The 18,414-nt window shown below is 41.5% G+C and overlaps 1 protein-coding gene across 4 annotated transcripts in view; it reads right to left on the bottom strand.

The window, feature by feature from the left end:
- The window catches only part of mink1 (misshapen-like kinase 1), a 42,323-nt gene that overhangs the window by 8,727 nt on the left and 15,182 nt on the right, over positions 1-18,414 (bottom strand). For 2 of the 4 annotated variants that reach the window (XM_078286497.1, XM_078286499.1), the window contains exons 9-24: positions 18,155-18,330; positions 17,933-18,002; positions 17,602-17,812; positions 14,178-14,285; positions 13,556-13,642; positions 10,934-11,110; positions 10,652-10,822; positions 10,028-10,186; positions 7,384-7,463; positions 7,165-7,268; positions 6,975-7,066; positions 6,045-6,196; positions 5,835-5,952; positions 2,372-2,488; positions 1,925-2,036; positions 1,515-1,670 (exon numbers count right to left, since the gene is read on the bottom strand). In XM_078286497.1, the coding sequence (XP_078142623.1) occupies positions 1,515-1,670; positions 1,925-2,036; positions 2,372-2,488; positions 5,835-5,952; positions 6,045-6,196; positions 6,975-7,066; positions 7,165-7,268; positions 7,384-7,463; positions 10,028-10,186; positions 10,652-10,822; positions 10,934-11,110; positions 13,556-13,642; positions 14,178-14,285; positions 17,602-17,812; positions 17,933-18,002; positions 18,155-18,330 (2,090 nt within the window). The remainder of the gene's footprint in view (positions 1-1,514; positions 1,671-1,924; positions 2,037-2,371; positions 2,489-5,834; positions 5,953-6,044; positions 6,197-6,974; positions 7,067-7,164; positions 7,269-7,383; positions 7,464-10,027; positions 10,187-10,651; positions 10,823-10,933; positions 11,111-13,555; positions 13,643-14,177; positions 14,286-17,601; positions 17,813-17,932; positions 18,003-18,154; positions 18,331-18,414) is intronic. The other 2 variants (XM_078286500.1, XM_078286501.1) reach the window with 1 other exon arrangement.

Genomic DNA, 18,414 nt, shown 5'->3' with positions numbered 1-18,414 from the left:
CCATCATAAACTGCAGCAATTCTACTCTCATGATATTTAATTTTGTTTAGAAGAGAAGTATAAACGCTGGCTGCAATGGAAAAAAGTGATGTAACCCGTTGACTTTCTACCAGCTTATTTGAAGCCCTGGAAGTGGGATTTCTGCAGCAGACATGTTGTATTTTTGGAGCCAGTGTTTGCGCAGTAGAGTTAAAGGGTGAAGCAGGTGGAACCAGGGTGAAGCACCCAAGTGCAGGAAAGCCAGCCCACTTTGCCTTATATGGTCATAACACACACCCGCATGTAGCCTGCAGCCGTGGCTGCTGCTGCCAACCTGACAATCTCTTTCCATGCGACCAACCTAGTTTCTTGCCAACCATAGCTGTCTTCCATTGGTGCATATTGTGGATATATTCTATATCTAGATATGGAAAATAGAAACATTTACCATCCGTTGTTGGCCTGGCTTCCTGCTCTCTGCTCTCTAAACATCACATCTCAACCCTGCTATCATACAGAATCCTGACTGTCAAGGCCAAACAAACCGACCAGCAGGGTAATAAGTGTTGGACAATTTGACACATCTGACAACTAAAAAGTGTCAAGTCTGTCTAGCACACACTAACAAACACATGCACGCAGTGTGGTGCATAGAAATAATCAGTTTCACTTTTTTTTCCCCATGATGGACCAGATAGATAGGAGTCGGTTAAGCCAATTAACCAGCTGTGATAACAGGAGAGGAGCTGCGATGCTCGCTCTTAAGAGGTTATTCATTAAAGTCGCACAACATCAATCATTTGTAGCCACACCAGTGCATCCAAACCCAATTTCCAGGTCGCAAAATTTCAATTTTGATCACATTTACGACCAGAGCCCCGGTGAGGCTGACGCAGCTTTGATTTCTGTGTCAAGATGTCGAGCCGGGGCAAAGGAGGGTTAAAATAACCCAGCTCTGACCCGCCTCAACACCCAGGAGATAAGCAAGTGAAAAGCCCACAAACATTAGAATTTGTTCTCACTACTGAGAACCTCACCATAAGGGGAGATATTAGAGATGTAATATATTTGATAGATAGATATTAGGCAGACACAGAAGAAAAGCCTAGGTTCCATTGACTTGATGGGTGGGTGGGTGGACTTTCCAGTTATTCTGCAGAGAGCAACACTGGCACCATCTCTCCCAGGACTTGACTGACTTCAAATGCCAAGGCCAGTTTTGGCCCCTTGGTTGTAAGCATGTGAAATTCTAGTAGGAATTTGTGAAAATGCCTTTGAATCCCTAGCGATTGTGGATATGTCCATACAACCTTCCAATAATCTGACTGATTTCACAGTACTCAGTACAGTTTTAAATCACAGTATGGTTACTCCAATGATAACCATATTTTAAGTAATATAGTTGGCTTAAGGTGTTTAGCTTGATCTAACCTACTTGCAAGTATTGGTGTACATGTAAATGGAGTCTAACAATAAAAGGGCTCCAGTTTAAATGTGGCTATGATAACATTTCTAAGAACAGATTCCAGTCTCACCCCAGAGAGCAGCACACAGGATCTCAGAGTTGAACCTCTTCTTGTACTTGCGAATCTCCGGTGTGTCGTTGGGGGGGCGCGTGTTAGTGGGATTTACATTCACCATGGAACCTTTCCTCACCTCCATCTTCAGCTGCTCAAACCTGGAGCCTATACCTGGAAGCAGCAGCGGAGATGGCTAGATTAGTAAGGGCAAAAGACAAACCAGGCCAATTTCTTTCACGTGATTGTTCAGGTGATTTTTTTCTTCTTCTCTCAGAACTTCAGGCTTTCTGGACACAAACCTCCCAATCATTTCTAAAGGGAGATTCTAGTTGTTGCCTGCTTTTTTGTGTTTCTGATCATACCTGTTTAACATATAACACACTCCAAACAGAGGTTGATGCAAGTCTGAAAAGCTTCTGACTCACCGCTGATGGATATGTTGTCCCCTGTGCCCCCTGGTGATTGGTACATCCCCAGATCCACAAAGGTGGTGAAGGAGGACTTGCCAGACGCCTTGACCAAACCTCGGGACTGATACTGGTGGAGCAGAGAAGCAATACAAGTAATACAGCGTCTGTTAGGAAACTTTGGCCCTGTCCAACATGTCAGTGGAGATCAATGGAGGTTTGTCAGACAAAATGGGAGAAAACTCAATTTTTGTGCCCATCTAGTATTAAAGAATAATACTTATTCAAGGATGACCATGTGGCCATTTTTAGTACCAGACGTTATGGCTGGAAAGATTTACATTTTTCAGAAATTGAGTTTTTGCCAGTGATTATTGGCTAACTGAAACCCTGACGAGTGCATAACACATTCAAGGGATAGATCAGAAATTTAAGACCGATATATTTAGCAACAGGAAAACTTACATCATACACAGAGTCCTTCCCAGGGGAAGAGTGAGTGGCTGAATCAGTGGGTGAGTGGGAGGGCTGCACCACATCTGGCAGGTTAGTGTATCCATTATGGCTCCGCTTCTCTGGTGTCTTTCAGGCAAAAGAGAAACACACACAAACACAACGCCATGTATTACCAAACCTTATGAACAGTTTGATCTAGGCTTCTCCATTGCACCAATGACCACCTGAAATATGAAATGAACTGCTTCAGTTTGGGTAGCACACCACAGCAACCACAAGTTGTGAAGTAACAGTTGTAACCAAGCTTGTTTTAAAGCCAACTTTGTGTTCTTGACACTAGAAGAGCCAGCCAATTTGGGTAGGCAGTAGGAGGCCGGCCACCCATCAGTGGACAAAACCTGCTCTCGCTCCAAGTTTTAGCTTTTTTCAAACTTTTCAAATTTAAATTAGATAGCTTGTATGGAAGAATTCTACACCCCTTGATTTATATCAACAATGACACTGATTATTGTCTCATTGACTACTTATTACCAGTGGGGACATCAGCAGTTTGGATGGCTGGAGGAGGGTGTGTTTGAGGTAGAGAAATAATAATGAGGCTGTTCTTGTAATGGCACTACTTTACTCCAAAATGAACATAATTATGGATCCTTAGCCTCACTTTCATCGTGGGGAAAAACAAGACGCATGGACAAGAGCACATTATCAGAAATAGACAAATAAAATAAATGAAATTCACCCTTACAAATGTATAATTTTGTTTTCATAATTACCAAAAGGATAGAAAACAAATTTAAAAAGGACTGACTGCTAAACATAAGCTGTTGCAATCAAAACAAAAAACTGAGCATTTGATAACTAAATCTAAGAAAGGTGCAGAAATCGATGTGTGATATATTTTATTATTATTTATATAAAACCGTATTCAGAATTTCAAATTCAGATGGCAGAAGCTAAGCCTAACAGCTGAGAATCAGTCTGCACAGAGTGTCAGAGTCCCTCTCCATGGAAAAATGTATCAAGATTTTACTTACTGGTAGTATGTTAAAAACATGTGGCAAATATATGTGCCAACTGTCACCCTGACCTCTCAACACAATGTAGGCTGTTTAGTCTTACTAATTCCTAATTTCACCAGGACAATCTACACCCTCCATTTTACTTCAGTTAAAACTGTATCTGCACCACTCAGTAGCAAATGAGCAGAATGTCTTATTTCCACAGCGTGATAAAATGTGATCCCCAAACAGTAATATTTATTGCCCAATCTAGTAGGCTACATAATCATGGGATGCAACTGTATTTCTGTGCTGTGGGTAGATGCCACGCTGTGGGTGGGACTGGTTCGGAACATGAGATTGCTTTGTGCGTGCTATGGCAGAGAGAAAACCTAATTATGTGTGCAACCGATCAAAATGCCTGGTCTGTGAATGTAGGGGTGTTTTTTTTTTTCTTTTTAAATGCAAGATGAATTAACATCTTTACCTAATACACAGTAATGTTAAGTCTGTGTTGCTCAGATCAAATATTTAATACAAACTTCAACATTGAAAATACAAAAAAAATATTGCACATTAGTGAAGGTGACTCATTTTGCACATTCAACTCATCAGGAGCCACTTGCAGTATGTATGCTGTCTGTCACTGAATCATACTGCTGTCTCTCCAAATGTCTTACAGCTATGTGCCAATTTAACACAGGTAGGCGATATACTGAATGAAAACCAAAAATAATTTCACAGGAAAACACAGTTTAAACATTATTGATAGGTGAAATTGCAGTGGATGAGTTACCATGGCACACGCTTACTATGGAGAAAAAAACATAGTGCCTTCAGACAGCATTCAATGGACACGTTTTGTGGTGTTGCAGCTCAAATTTAAAACTGATTGATATTTTTTTGTCGATAGTCTACACAAAATCACCACATCATGACAAAGTGGAAACCATGTTTTTAGAATTTTTTACAATTTTATAAAAAATTAAATCCAGAAATCTAAATCTCTTATTCCTAATTTAATTCTGAAATCAGGCTGCAACACCACAAAATGCAGAAAAACTCTGGGTTGAACACATTGTGAAGGCACTGTAAGATACCCAGCAGCATCATTTATTCCTAAGGAAATTCTGGAAATTAGAGTTGGAATAGCAATGTAAGTGAATTTCTAATGAAGCATGATAGTGTCTTTGGCTGAATCAACTTGCATCCAGGCTCCAACAGTATTTACTGAAGCACAGTGTACCTACCGAGTCAACCAACATATATCAATTGATAACATTTTAGAAACTTTTTTTTTTTTCAGTTTAACCCATTATTTGATTATTTATTTCATGCCTATTATGTTAATGTTTGTATATTAATGTTCATATATTCATATTGTGTGCTTTACCACTCCCAATTCATATGCATGTAATTATTACATGTAATTATTATATAACATACATGTATGTATGTATGTATGTATGTGTATGTGCTTCTTCATTAGGAAGTATTGTGTTAAAGGAAAAATCCACCCTTGGATAGAGTTAGATATCATCAATGTGTAATGTTCAGTGTATTCCAGGAGTTATTTTGTGTTGAAGTGTTTTAGATTTTATTCATCACAGTAATTTCAATCATCACAGTAATTTCATGTAATTTCATCATAGTCATTTTTTGGTGTACCCACTTTCCCCTCTACCTGCCTCATCTACTTCTACTTCAGTTAGTGATTTCCTACATTTCATAGAATGCTTTTCGACAAGCCCTTGAGAAGGGGTTTCTCTGTGCCGTGTATGTGTGGGTGGAGAGAGCGATAGCAATGGTGACAGCATAGTGAGTTTCCAGTGGAAAAAAAGGTGAGAATGGAGAGAGAACAATGCCGTGGTTGCCGTGCCCAGTTGTTCAAATTACAAAAAGCAGCCGTCGAGAGCATTATATTTCACACGCTACCGACGACTGATCTGCAAAGACACAAGCTGTGACTGCTTTTCTTTATGGTCTATTGAAGCAACTGCTGATGGAAAGATCGGTGTCTTTGCCTCTTACAATGGATTTCTCCCTGTATGATTGTTGAACGTTGGAGCAAAATGGTGAGTCTAGAAAGAAGCTCTTGCTCTTTGATTCTGAGGGACTGACACCAAAACCTGAGGTTTACTGGTGATGTTTTATTTTTATTTATTTATTTAACAGGGACAATGCACATTAATCAACATTCCAGGTTCCACATCAATGTAAATGTGCCGGAGTTAGCTAAGGAACTAATTTTCATCCGTAGTCCCTGGGCAAGTTGTCACAAACGAATGACAATACATAAATACACTACTGACATTACATAAAAAACAATGACAAACTATAAGAGCAGTGCCAGAGATAGTTTTAGATAGTCGTCGCCAATTGCTGTTTGTTTAATATTGCTCAAGTGTTTTGGGTGCATTTTTCCTTGAAGTCACTGTGAAGTTTAAGCGTCCTTACATATATAAATGACTCACCCTCTGCACCAGCATGGTCTGATCCCCGTAGCCTCCCGCCTGCTCCCCCTCTCCTCCCTCGCCCTCTTCCTCATGAACCACCATGGTGTTGACCGAGTCAGTGTCTGCATCCCTGTGACTGAAACAAAACCTTTTAAAAGCAAAGTTCACCAATAAAAATAAATACAAGTCTCCTCCTCCTGAATGTCACTCTTTGTAGATGTTACTGACCGATCTGTGGGGCTCTCTTCCTCCTCTGCTCCCTCGCCACTCTCGCTCTCCTCACTACTCTCGCTGCTGTCCGAAGAGGAGGAATAATCATTGGCCTTAACTGGGGGCCTTGGCTGCTCCTCAGCACGCTCCTTGGCATAGAGGCCATGGTCCTGCACATATTTTAGAAAGCATTTAACAGAATGTTTCAACACACTTTACAGTATAAAAAAGTTACAAATGAGTAGCAAATTAATACAAATGAGCAACAGCAATATTTACAGTAAAGACAATCCAAACACAAATGACGGGTATTATGGGCAGGATGGGCTGAAAAGTTGAATTTTGAGTCTGTACATAAATTGGGACCATTTCAAATTTTCTGACAAACGTAGAAAAAAAAAAAAAAAGAGTTACACACGAAAGATGTGTGTGGAAGATAGGTGAAGACAGCGTAAAGCATGCAAATCTCCCTGCATACAGGACTACAGCTGCAGCAGGCTTCTACAACCTCATGACACCCATGCATGGACATGGGGCATTGCACAACACACAAACATACACACCAAGAGATAGAGATAGCAAGCACAGTGATACTAACCTCTCCTATAGCTCTCTTGTAACTCTGTACATTGAAGGCAGAGTGGACAAATGGGGTTTTGAGAGGAGGAGAAACATGGAGGGAAACGGAAATGGTGTGGAGTTAAAAAAAAAAAAAAATGCGTAGGGAAGGTTATGCAAAAGCATAATGTGGAAAGAGAGAAAACCTTAAGTTAGCATACTTACAGGAGATCAAAATGGGCACATGTTAAAGTTATGCTTTTTGTTTTAAATTGCAGATCTGGGCAATATTAGGAGGTTCCAGACACTCATGCAGACATCTCAGAACTAGTTTTAAAAGTGAGGGAGAAGAGAGAGAGCCAGTATAATATCTGGTAAAAACTTTCTTACAGCAGGACGACCGGGGCGGGAAGAGGTGCGAGATTCCCCAGGCTTATGACGGCCATCGTGGGAAAGAATGGGTGAATCCATTTTGGAGGAACCTGGAAATAACAATGTCATACAGCGTAGTTATGCTGTTGAAATCTGACTTACTGCAAAGAGTCTGCAGAGGAATAGCATTAGGGAGGTAGGGACTCACTGAGGATGCGGTGCCTCTCTAGGGAGCCAGTCTGGGGCAGATTGGATACGATGCTCATACTGTCTCCTCTCTCCCAGCGATCATTACGGCTGAGATCTGGGTTGCTGCCACAGTTGAGGATACAAATCAATTATATCAACTCATCATCAAATATAGCACCATTTAAGGAGCATTAATTTAAGGACATATCTGATCAAATCATTTGGCTGTGTTTAGTACCTGGCTCTCACTGGATGCCTTATGCCAGAGGTAAGGTTGGTGTTGAGAGCCGTGGCAATGGAGGCCGTCCTCTGGGGGATCTGAGAATGACAACATCATGGCCTCACACATTGACCAGTTGTTTTGCAAATACGTTAGGAAATGACCCAGGATTTATTGTGTTTAAACCTAATGACACCCTTTACACCTGGCATTAACATACGTCCTAGGTGACTGTATTGTATAATGTATTGTCACACCGAGCAAACCCCAAACACAGGGTGTAAATGCACCCTCAAGATGCATTGAAGATCTGATCACACAAACCACCTCTGCAGGTGCTCAGAGATTAATTTGATAGTATATAATGATCAACTAGTCAATCAGCACTTTCTTCAGGGCAGCTGCGTTGCCACCCCAGGTTCAAACACATGAGAGCACAGCGTGAAATTAACACCGGCCAAATGTGGGAGACTTTGAGCAGTGGCTAGTAATATTGTCCCACCAGCCACTGAGGCGGGTGAGCAAAGCTTGCCAGAAACTCAGGGAAAAAATAATAATAAAAAGATTTTAAAAACAATCAGCAGTTAGCAGACCTTTTACGAAGCATGCTCCCACAGTGACGCTTATGCACTGCCCTCTATTTACGTCCAATATGCCTTTTTTTCCTTCCCACGACCACTCCTGAGCACCGTACTTAGCGATGTAGCTTCAAAACAAATCGTTCCGATATGAAATCTCATTACCAAGGAAAACATTAAAAAGCGCAGGCACCGAGCTACTTCCTGGTATGTGAATATACAGCACACCAGCCTCGAGTTGCTGATGCTTGTTTGACTTCTATTGTACTGCCTGCTGTACCACCGCATACTGCATTGCCCTTATGCAGGGCTCTTGGGGCTCTGCAGCCTAAACAGCATACTGTATACTGTAATTCCCTAAGCAGTGTGCATCACAAAAAGTGTTACACAAGAACGAACCGACACACAGATCCCAGCTTCTATATAGGTCCACCTAATAACATTTAAAGAAGTTCAGTTCTGCTCTCTGCGCTCTCTTGAAAGCATTAGATATAAGCAGCTTCTTGTCATATTATCAATATTATTTTCTTTAATTGTTCCATCGTTAACAACATACTTGAAAAAAATACATGAACTGCAGTTTATAAACATGTGTGGCTTATGTTTTCCATTAACTACAGCTTATAACGGGCATATGTTTTTTAAAGTCATATTTAACACTGATTTAAAAAGTTGCTGGTAAAAAAATGTGAGTGGCTGGTAGAATTGAGGAATCTACCAGACAGCGGCTAGTGGATCAAAAAGTTAATTCCTCACCCTGCATAACAGTTAAAAGAAGGGAACTCGGGCAAAAAAACGCATCAAATATAGTAGTTCCTAGATGAACATACGAGGTCAGTGCTTCTGATTGGAAATTCCAACTCTGCTCAGGTATTTGTCAGGTATCTGTTGGCGCCAAGCCTTCCCCCTGTTGGAGGCGGTGGCTGTTTTGTTATGGCAGTGCAAAAAAATTCAGCTGTTGAAGGTTAGCAAATTAACCAGTTAACTAGCGAACTGCATATTTCCAAAAGCTGAAGTAACCATGACTGCAGAGAATGCAACTGTGATGTAATGGATGACTTTCAACCACATTTTATCGGAGTCCACACTCCAGCCATCCTTGTATGAACCATAATAAACTGCTACAGAGATTTTGCAGACAAGGCGAGAACAAGCTGCCGCGGTGAGTCGTACCGCTCCACCCGGGGCAAGACGGAGGGGAGAAGCTCAGGCTAACAGTGACGTGGTGCTGCCGGATATTGCACAGCCATGTCCACAGAGATTGAGAGTATATGCTGCAACGACTGGGACTGTGCACAGTTTTTGCTTGAATCCATGGCTGACACCGAAAACAAGAATCATTTAAGGAAGTTTTAATGCGCACACAGTCTTTCATTCCACTGCACAACCAACAGGATAAACTGGCAAAAGAGAAAGACACCTGCAACAACCAAGTCCCTTGGTTGTTGCAGTCCCATTGCCAGCCAAGTTCAGGCTCCGGTTAGGTAAAGAACGTGTAGTTGTGACACCAGGCACCAAGGACAGGAGCAAGGACAGGCATGTTTGGTTTATTTTTCTCTTTCTATTTACCATTTCTCCTTGCCAGCTATTGCTAGGCTAGTCTAGTCCTAAATTAGCTAGCTTACTGTGCCAAGCAAACAGTGTTTTTCGCACCTCACCTTCCTCAGTTGCTGCTCCCCTTTTTTGAATTAGCCGGACCTTGACATAATGTTATTGGTCTAGGGGTGTGTCTAGTGCTCAGTTTAGCCAGCCAGCACTGCTGCCAAGCGTAAAAAGTGATTGTCAGGATACACATGGATAGGGAACAAGTGAGACAAGGAGTTTGTCAGTTGGAAGTAGATATTATGAGAGGAAGTGATGTGCACAGCAATATGCATTTTGGGGAGGGAAAGAGAAGATGGATTTTAATGTGTAACATGGAGACACACTTTAATGCCAGGTGTAAATGCAATCCAAGTAAAAATCATATTTGGAGAGAAGCTGGATTCGGGTCACAAGTTAATGCCAGGTGTAAAGGGGGCTACAGTTTAGATTCTATACCTAATGTTGAGCCAAAGTCTGCCACTAGTATGTGAGGATCTCACCTTGGGTGGCAGCTCCACATCTGGCAGGCGGATCCAGGGGCCGCGGTCCTCTCTGATTGGGTGTGCCTGTGGTGCAGGGATCTCAGAGGTGGGGTCAGAGTTTTGACGCACCAGCTCTCGGGAGTGGATGGGGCGGGGTGTGGGGGTAAGGGAGGGGTCCTGGGTGGGGAAGGCGGACATGGTCTTAGTGGGCTGGTCACAGAGGGACTGGGAGCGGGGGACAGGGGCAGCGTAAGGCTTCAGTGGAACCAAGTGAGCCATCTGGAACTGCAGAGGGCAGCAGCAGCAGCGAACCAGGAAGGGCGGAGGGCAGAGTGGAAGGAAGAATGCACAAGCCGTTCGGAGAAGCGGGCCAAAGTGGGGAAGAATGTAGATTGTGTTTGTATTTGAAGACGATAGAATTTTAGATATGTGGGAAGGAAGTAATTACAGATCGGTGGAGAGGGAAAGGAGGAAAAAGAAGAAAAAGGAGGCATAAGTAAAGGTAGGATTCTCAGGTAGTGCAGCTCAAGAACATAGATGAGAAAGGCATAAACAGTCTTATCTATCACTATTTTCCTCACACTCCAAATGTTAAGAGGTTCTAATCAATTGAATTCAAAACACTTGCAAACACACACACACCTTGCCCTGCCCCCCCTGGGGTTCAACAGGCCTCTGCATCGGTGGGGTTTGAGCAGACTGGACCGCTCCTGATTGGCTGATAGAGTCAGAGCGTGATTGGATGGCAGTGTCAGAGACAGTGGTGCAGATTTTGGGTGAGCCCTGTCTATTGAGCTTACTGCGCTCCTCCACCTAAAATGAAGAGGACAAGAACAGGTAGAATATATCAAACTATCTCTGTAAGGCAATGTGCAGTAGTGCGACTGTGGTGTGTAATGCTTCAGATGTAGGTATTGTTGCTACCTCGCGTGCCCAGGCAGGCTTGTTGTTGGGCTCCAGGTTTTTGTTATAGTGGTAGAGCTGGGGCTTCTTGTCTTGCTGCTGTTGTTGCAGAGACACCAGGTAGGCATGCTCCTGCTGCAGTTGCCTCTGCAGCCGCTCTGACTGACGCTGCTCCTCCAGCTGCTTACGCTTATACTCCTGAGCAAACAAACACACAATGCAGTCAAGAAACTGCTTACCTCACACTGGACACAGTACACCTTTTATGCCTTTTAGAACATTTATGCCAGGTCATGACCAAACATGTCTGTAAACAGGTGCACATTCACTCAAACCACAGACAGGGATTTTAATTTTTAGCTGACCACCGTTGTTTTCGTCGACTGAGATAATAACTGTCTTGGGTAGATTTTATCATCTGTAGGTGTAGTCCTATTTTTAGCACAACAGTCAGTTACCGACCCACATCAAAAGAATATTGATCTCTGTCTGTAGCTCCATATTTCCATGCTGTATATTAACTAGACTGTCTAAAAGTCAGTTGATTTATTGGTTTTTCATTGTGAATTGTAGCCTACGTGGGTCTCCCAACCTTTTGTTGGCCAGTGCATTCATAATAAAAGAGAAATGAAAGACATGAAAGAGTTTTAATTGTGAGTCACACAAATGCAGACTCGCGTCCAATATGCCTCCATGCAACAGAAGAGACTAAAACATGACATACTCTCAAAGTAGAAAATGCACTGGATCGTCTTGTGATTGTGTAAATTTATCATTCAAAGTAACATTTGATGATCACAAACAATATTGAGTTCACAGAATCAAAATCAATTTTCCCATTGAGTTGAGTGTTTGTTATCGTTTGTTATTCTGTTAGTGCATATTCATTATTATTGGCTTAAATTTTAAATGACTTAACACATAACAGCTACAAAGCGCTCCAGTTCACATCAGAGATCACGGCCTGATGAAGCCAGAAGGACGACATCATCCACCAACAGCAGACGCCGCCCTAATGTCACCAAACTGGCCTCTCTCCAGACCTCGTGCCTTGATAACAGCTGAGAGTGACGCGGTTAGGTGAGGATCAGCACCTCTAAATCTGAGGCCATGGTTCTCTCCCAGAAATGACGATGCTGAGGAAAAGGTTGTGTGTGCTGCTCTGCTCTGCCCTGTTGCCACCGTGACCCCGATAAGTGGTAAGAAAACAGATGGATGGATTCACACATAACAGGTATCCAACTTCAAGGAAAAAGTGATTTTCATTCTGTGAACATTGTTTTTAATATTGTTGATACTCCCACCCTTTAATATTCAATGCACAATTATCTGCAATAATAAGGTAATACAATCCATTGAAGTTCAACTTTTGAAAATCTATGTTTTGGTCTCCCATTTGTCACAGGCAATCACGCAATCTGTCTTTCAGTTAAATCTCTTTGACTGAACACATCAAATAAAATGTGACTTTCAGACAGCCTAATTACAGGATAATTACGGTTATTTTCAACCTGGGCCTTATTTTCCTAGTTTTTGCCATCATGATGATTGATTGTGTTCACAATTTCATCATTTATTTCACTTTAAAGCTAGAGCTTCAGTTCGGCCAGTGTAATTTCAACAGTTAAACCCAAAAAGCGATTAAAACACGTCCTCAACACTAACACTCACACTGCTCAAGTACTCGGATGCTGCGTTCAGTGCATATTGGATGTTCGGTAAATGCAATCTGCTGACTGGGAAAAAACGTTCACGTCAACCTTCTAGTGGTAATTAAGTAGAATATGTGGGAATTTTTGTGGGCTGTTATCTCCCACCTGGTGTCATAAATTTAGGAAGTGTGTCAATACAAACGGTAAACACAGCAGTCCACCAAGTCGTCAGTCCAAGGTATTAATATCTAAATGATCAGCTATATCCACACTAATACAATCAACCGTACCTAATAAAAGCAAGACATATCTACTGTAGTTTGTTTATGGTTGATTTTAATTTTTTTTTTTTTTAATTCATAAATACAAATGTTTTATTCGGTTTTTAGGTTCAACTGTTGGAGATTGCGTTTGCCCTGTGTGTGTGTATTGGAGAGCGGCGCTCCCAGCGAACTGAAGCTATGTCAAGCTCTTCAGTGAAGTGATGAAATACTGAACACAATCAACTGTCATGATGGCAAAAAGTAAGAAAATGGTTGAAATAACTGGATTTATCCTTTAAGCAATAGCTTTGAGATATTAGAGGACAGTGTGGGGGCTGCACCCCTACTCTGCACCAAACAGAGAGCATCTACATCAAGGAGGTGGGCATCTACAGACTGTATCTGACTATTTTGTTAAAACTACATGCAGAGCTGTTAAAATCTGACAATGACAGTTATCGTCTCAGCTGGCCACAAGCAAAAAAAGTGAAACCTTTGCACTACATGAAGCCAAATACCCAAAGCACGAGCAGACATGGGAAGGGTCGCTGCAGTGTGTTTTGGCAAAAATAGATATCGTTAACAACTCATATTGTTCTGAGAACACATATAGTATATTTAAGTGCCAATCAATCACCTTTAACGATGAGAGGTACGACAACCAAAAGGAGAATATGGTAACCACTGCAGTCAAGAGCAAGAAATCTTAAGTAGTGAGGAGGAGTTACCATAAGCAGTGCCTGCTCCTGAAGCAGCTGCTGCTGAAGGATTTCTAACTGTCGCTGTTCTTCTTCTAACTTATGTCTGATAAACTCCTAAGGAAATTGGTTAAGAAAGCAAGAATGAAAAGGAACAGAAGTGGAAAAGACAGATGAAAATAGATGGAGAGGGGGGAGGAGGGGGTAGAAGATAGAAGCGGAAACAGTTATGTAATGTCATTCCAGTATCAACAATTGAAACTGCGTGTTCTGATAAAATTCTACAATGCTGGCATTGCATTTATATGTTTAGTGACAAGACCTGCACTATCCCTGCTAAGTAATTGTAATAGAGACAAAAAAAGTTACCATACTAATATAAAATCAATATATTGCACTACATGGTGATTGTGATATGATGCCAGACTCTGTGTTACCAAGGGTAGACTGGAAACAGAGCATAAGAGACGCAGAGAGCTCACCCACAGAAAACTCATCTCTGAATAAATACACTAATTTAGATCCTTGCTGCTATGGCAACCTACTCATGGAATTTCACCACCAGAGCGACTTGCACAGGGTTGCTGACGGACACACCCACACCTCTCACCGATTGGCTGATTGCAGCCCTACATGTCCTGTGGTTGGTTACCTGCTCCCTCTCAGCCAGCCTTCTATCCTCCTCTCGTCTCATATCGTCAAGTCTCCGATGGGGACCTTTTTCTTGCTGCCTCACCATCTCTCGCTCTTTTCTCTGTTGCTGGGAGAAAAGGGTGACAGGAAAAAGAGAAATGAGCATGGAGACTATGTTTGCACAAGGGAATTTATAATGGATAGCTTGCTTATGAGCAAACCCTCCCTTGTTTTTGTGCAGAGAGCTGGAAAAAGCAGAAATAAAGGGAGAGGGGAGACGGGGCAGAGAATAGCAGTTGTGAGTCACACACACACACACACACACACACACACACACACACACACACACACACACACACACACACACACACACACACACCTACTGCAGCCTCTTCTGAGAGTGTTACTCTGATTCAAAGTCTTGGTCAGTTATTCATTTTTGACAGCGACAGGGAGCAGTTTTATCTGCTTTTTCAAAGGACATTAAAACAACTCTCTTTATAGAGGCTTGCTCTTTGTGGTGCAAAGAGAACCTCCCACTTGGTAATGACACACAAAACACTCCAAACTCATGTCCACTTGCCTGTTGTTGTCAGTTCATCATTAATAACTGTTGAACAGAGGGGACAGGTAAGATAGAGGAGGAGGTAGGATAGGGGAGTAAAATCCTTACTGCAGTGGAATACCTCACCATGGCACTGATACTACTTGGGCATGGACATTTAAAACTGACTTAATTAATTTTTGAATATCAAAATTATTAAAATTCCCTGTCAATGCTGAGAACACTTTAATGTAGGCTTTCCAGAAATATAAGATAACAACAATGAAGAACAAATGAAAACCAACAGAATTGTCTCCTTCTCTTCAAGGTCTAACAGGGAGCTTTTGTAGGTCTAAATCCTATTTTCCCAAGTTCATATTTCATCTATAAATTGCAAGTAAATCATGACAAGATAACAAAGGATATTTATTGGGTATTTCAGCTACAGAATGGATAGTGACCTTTACTGTGAAGAGGGTTGCCTCTTTCAAATCCCACACAGTTTTTTTTTTTACATTTTCACATCTACTGACACTGTCAGCCCACAAATAAGCTGATTGACAATGTTGAACTGTAATGTGTTAACCCTAAAAATTAAACCACGGCATAGACTCAAAAACCTCTGACTGTTATTCTCCTCCTTCTCTTGTCCATCAATATCTGCTCCACAGCCTCTGTCTTTGGTTATCCGGTCAAACAATGACATGGTTCTATGATCAGTGCAAAATTACTATCCAACACAAAACAGGATGGACTGAGAGAGTAGTATGTTGCCAAAATCTCAGACAAATTTCTCATATATTTATTGATAAATGGTGACACATCATACATAAAATTACCATTAATCTGACTCCACCAGCCAATCAACTAGCCTATTACTAATGGAGGCTAAAAGCTAGAGACTGTAAGGCAGGGCTTTCCACAAGGCCTTTAATCTATAGCCTACTCACAATTTGTTACTGCAGTGAATGCACTTTGTCAACTGGGCATTGGAGGGATGAAACCATAAGAAGATGGCAACTAGGCAGAGAAGATGACCTACTACCCTAGAAACATTCAGACTGACAAGAAATATTGACAAAAATAGAACTGCATACTCAGACATCGACTTCTGTCAACTACTACACTAGTCCACCAATACTTGTAGCCTAATATGGAAGTTGTTTTAATCACCAGTCAGTGGGCATTCATATTAGTCTTGTCAGTGGTACTTAAGCAAACACGCCAATAACGGTAATATTTTCTCTGCTTTCCATTTCAGAAATTGCTTGATAGCAGATCTACCATTAGTTTCATCTAACTGCTACCACAAGTTACACTTGCACAAGCTGTTATTTCTCACAACGGTCATACATATCTTATAAAAAGTTACACATTATTGATTCGTACAATACCTACGCATGGTCTGCCGCATCACTACATATGTTTATTTTGATCATAAACTGTTGAGCCATTTTTTACTTAAGTGTGCAGAACAAATTTATTTTGAATCAAAATTACACCCAAAGATGCACTAAAGAAGTGAAGTAATCTGCAAACATGTAATTTTCTCCAATGGAAGCCTGGTTGTTTCAACTGACTTGAAACTTAAATCAGATTTGATCCATTTGGGTTACTCCAGGCCAATTAAAGCGCCTATATAGGATTCTTTCATTTGAAATAAAACTAAATTGATTAGAACAGATGATTAGCTGTGTGAGAAGAAAGTGGATGAACAAGTTAGCAGGTTTATCTGTCTTTTTTGGTCGCCCTGGACAGATAGGAGACATCAGTGGACACGCATCTTGAAACCCTATCTAACCCTAACCGTATCTAACGCCACTGCAAAGCCAATTCTGCATGTAATTTTTAGTATATCTGTGAATGTCTTATTTATTTGTTATCAATTATTTCTTGGCTAGCTTGCTTTGATGCCAAGCTAAAGACGAGCCTGCTAACAAGCAAGTTAGCTGGCTGGCCAGCATCTCTACTGCTAGCTTGCTAGCTAGCTTAATTTAATAAAATTCATTAAAGTTACACCCGTAAACAATGCACATAGATTATAAAAAGTGGGTGCATATTTTTTCTGTGCATTATTTGTCAAATTATTGCTACATCCACTTTAGTTTTTAAACATAGCAACAATGACAAAGACTATTAAAGATAAAAGAAATGCAGCCATGCTGTACACCATTTATTCTTAATGCAGTTCATTTTTCCTTACTTGGTTTGATTTGAGTTTTTTTTTTGTTTTAGATCAGAGTGATGCTATGCAGCTGTTTGATTGTTAAAAATAAATAAATAAAACAAAATTACAAAAATATTGGATTGGGACTCGGTATCAGCAGATACTCAATATTAAACTTGAGTCGGATCGGAGACAAAAAAAAGTTAATCGGGACATCCATACCTTTGTTGAGCATCTTTTTGTTAGTTGAGTATCAACATTTGACTGTCCAAATTCAGTGTTACCTACATAAGATGTAGAGAAAAACTCAACACTGTGGTCAGTGGCATTTGATTCTCAATCATCAAAGTCAAACAGTTGTTTTGTGTAACACATCAAATTGGAACGCACTACATCCTTTATCGTGTGGCAAGTGTGCCAGCTGGTTTGCCCTAGTTTTACATGAGAGAAAGCACAGTGAATGTGTTTTTACTTTTTTTCCAGGTTTTTTTCTGGAATGGACAAATGATATAACACTTTTACATAAAATAAGTTTATGCAATATTTTCTTTTGCAGGTACACAACTTCACTCCCAAGTGCAAGATGGCAACAATCCCAGTGGGAAATTCTGGGATGCCAATTGCTTTGTAAAGGACTCAGCAGCAGCCACAAGACAGAAGAAAAGTTGGAAGGCAAGTAAAACATCCTGTGACGTTTCCTTACAGATATTAACTCCCCAAGTCAAGCATTACCTCTTCAAGGCGGCGGCGCTGTTCCTTCTGCTCTTCAATGCGTTTCTGTCGGTCATGCAACAGCTGCCTCTTGTGTTCTTCAGGGTCCCTGCGCTGAGCGGCCAGTTGGGCCTGTTGCCTCTTGTGAGCCTCTGAACGCTCTTTGTTCTCCTGCTGCAGACGCTGGAAGTCCCGCCTCAGGGTGGACTCGCCGGGCACATTGAGGATTGAACTACACAACAAAAGCAGCAGATAGAACAGAGAGGTTTATGGGGACAATCATTAACATGGAGAATACTAGCCCAGGATACAAACTGCATACTACTTGGACAGGACACTGAAGTGCAATTACCTTGACTCTCTCTCATCTCCACGATTTTCATCCTCCTCATCACTACCACTGTACTCGTACTCTGTCTCTTCTAGAGGAAAATGAGAATAAAGGAAAGTCGAAACATGAAAAAACAAACATCATCCCTTCATCACTATCCACATACACCATACAATGTAAGCTGGTTCATGCCCATTCAAAGCCACTCACTGAGGCCAGACTCTTTGTATCTCATTCGCTTACCTTTCTCTCCCCTTTTCTTGCGCGTACGGTCAATGTGGTCTTTAAGCTGGATTCGGACCTGGCGCTCGGTGGGCTGGTCCCTGATGAAAGAGTGCTTGAGGAGCTGCTCTGTGGACGGTCGGCTGGGATACGTCTTGACCAGACAGCCCTCTATAAAGTCAATGAATTTCTTGGACCTGGGAGGAAGGGGGAGATTAGTAGAAGATAAACTGGTGAGGCAGAGGGGGAGGGAGGGGAGGGCAGACATGGAACAGTTGGTA

The sequence above is a fragment of the Centroberyx gerrardi genome, chromosome 11, assembly GCF_048128805.1.
Source record: "Centroberyx gerrardi isolate f3 chromosome 11, fCenGer3.hap1.cur.20231027, whole genome shotgun sequence".
In the NCBI taxonomy this organism is placed as follows: Eukaryota; Metazoa; Chordata; class Actinopteri; order Beryciformes; family Berycidae; genus Centroberyx; species Centroberyx gerrardi.
The sequence above is the reverse complement of the archived record's forward strand: the minus strand, read 5'-3'. Positions and strand labels throughout refer to the sequence as shown.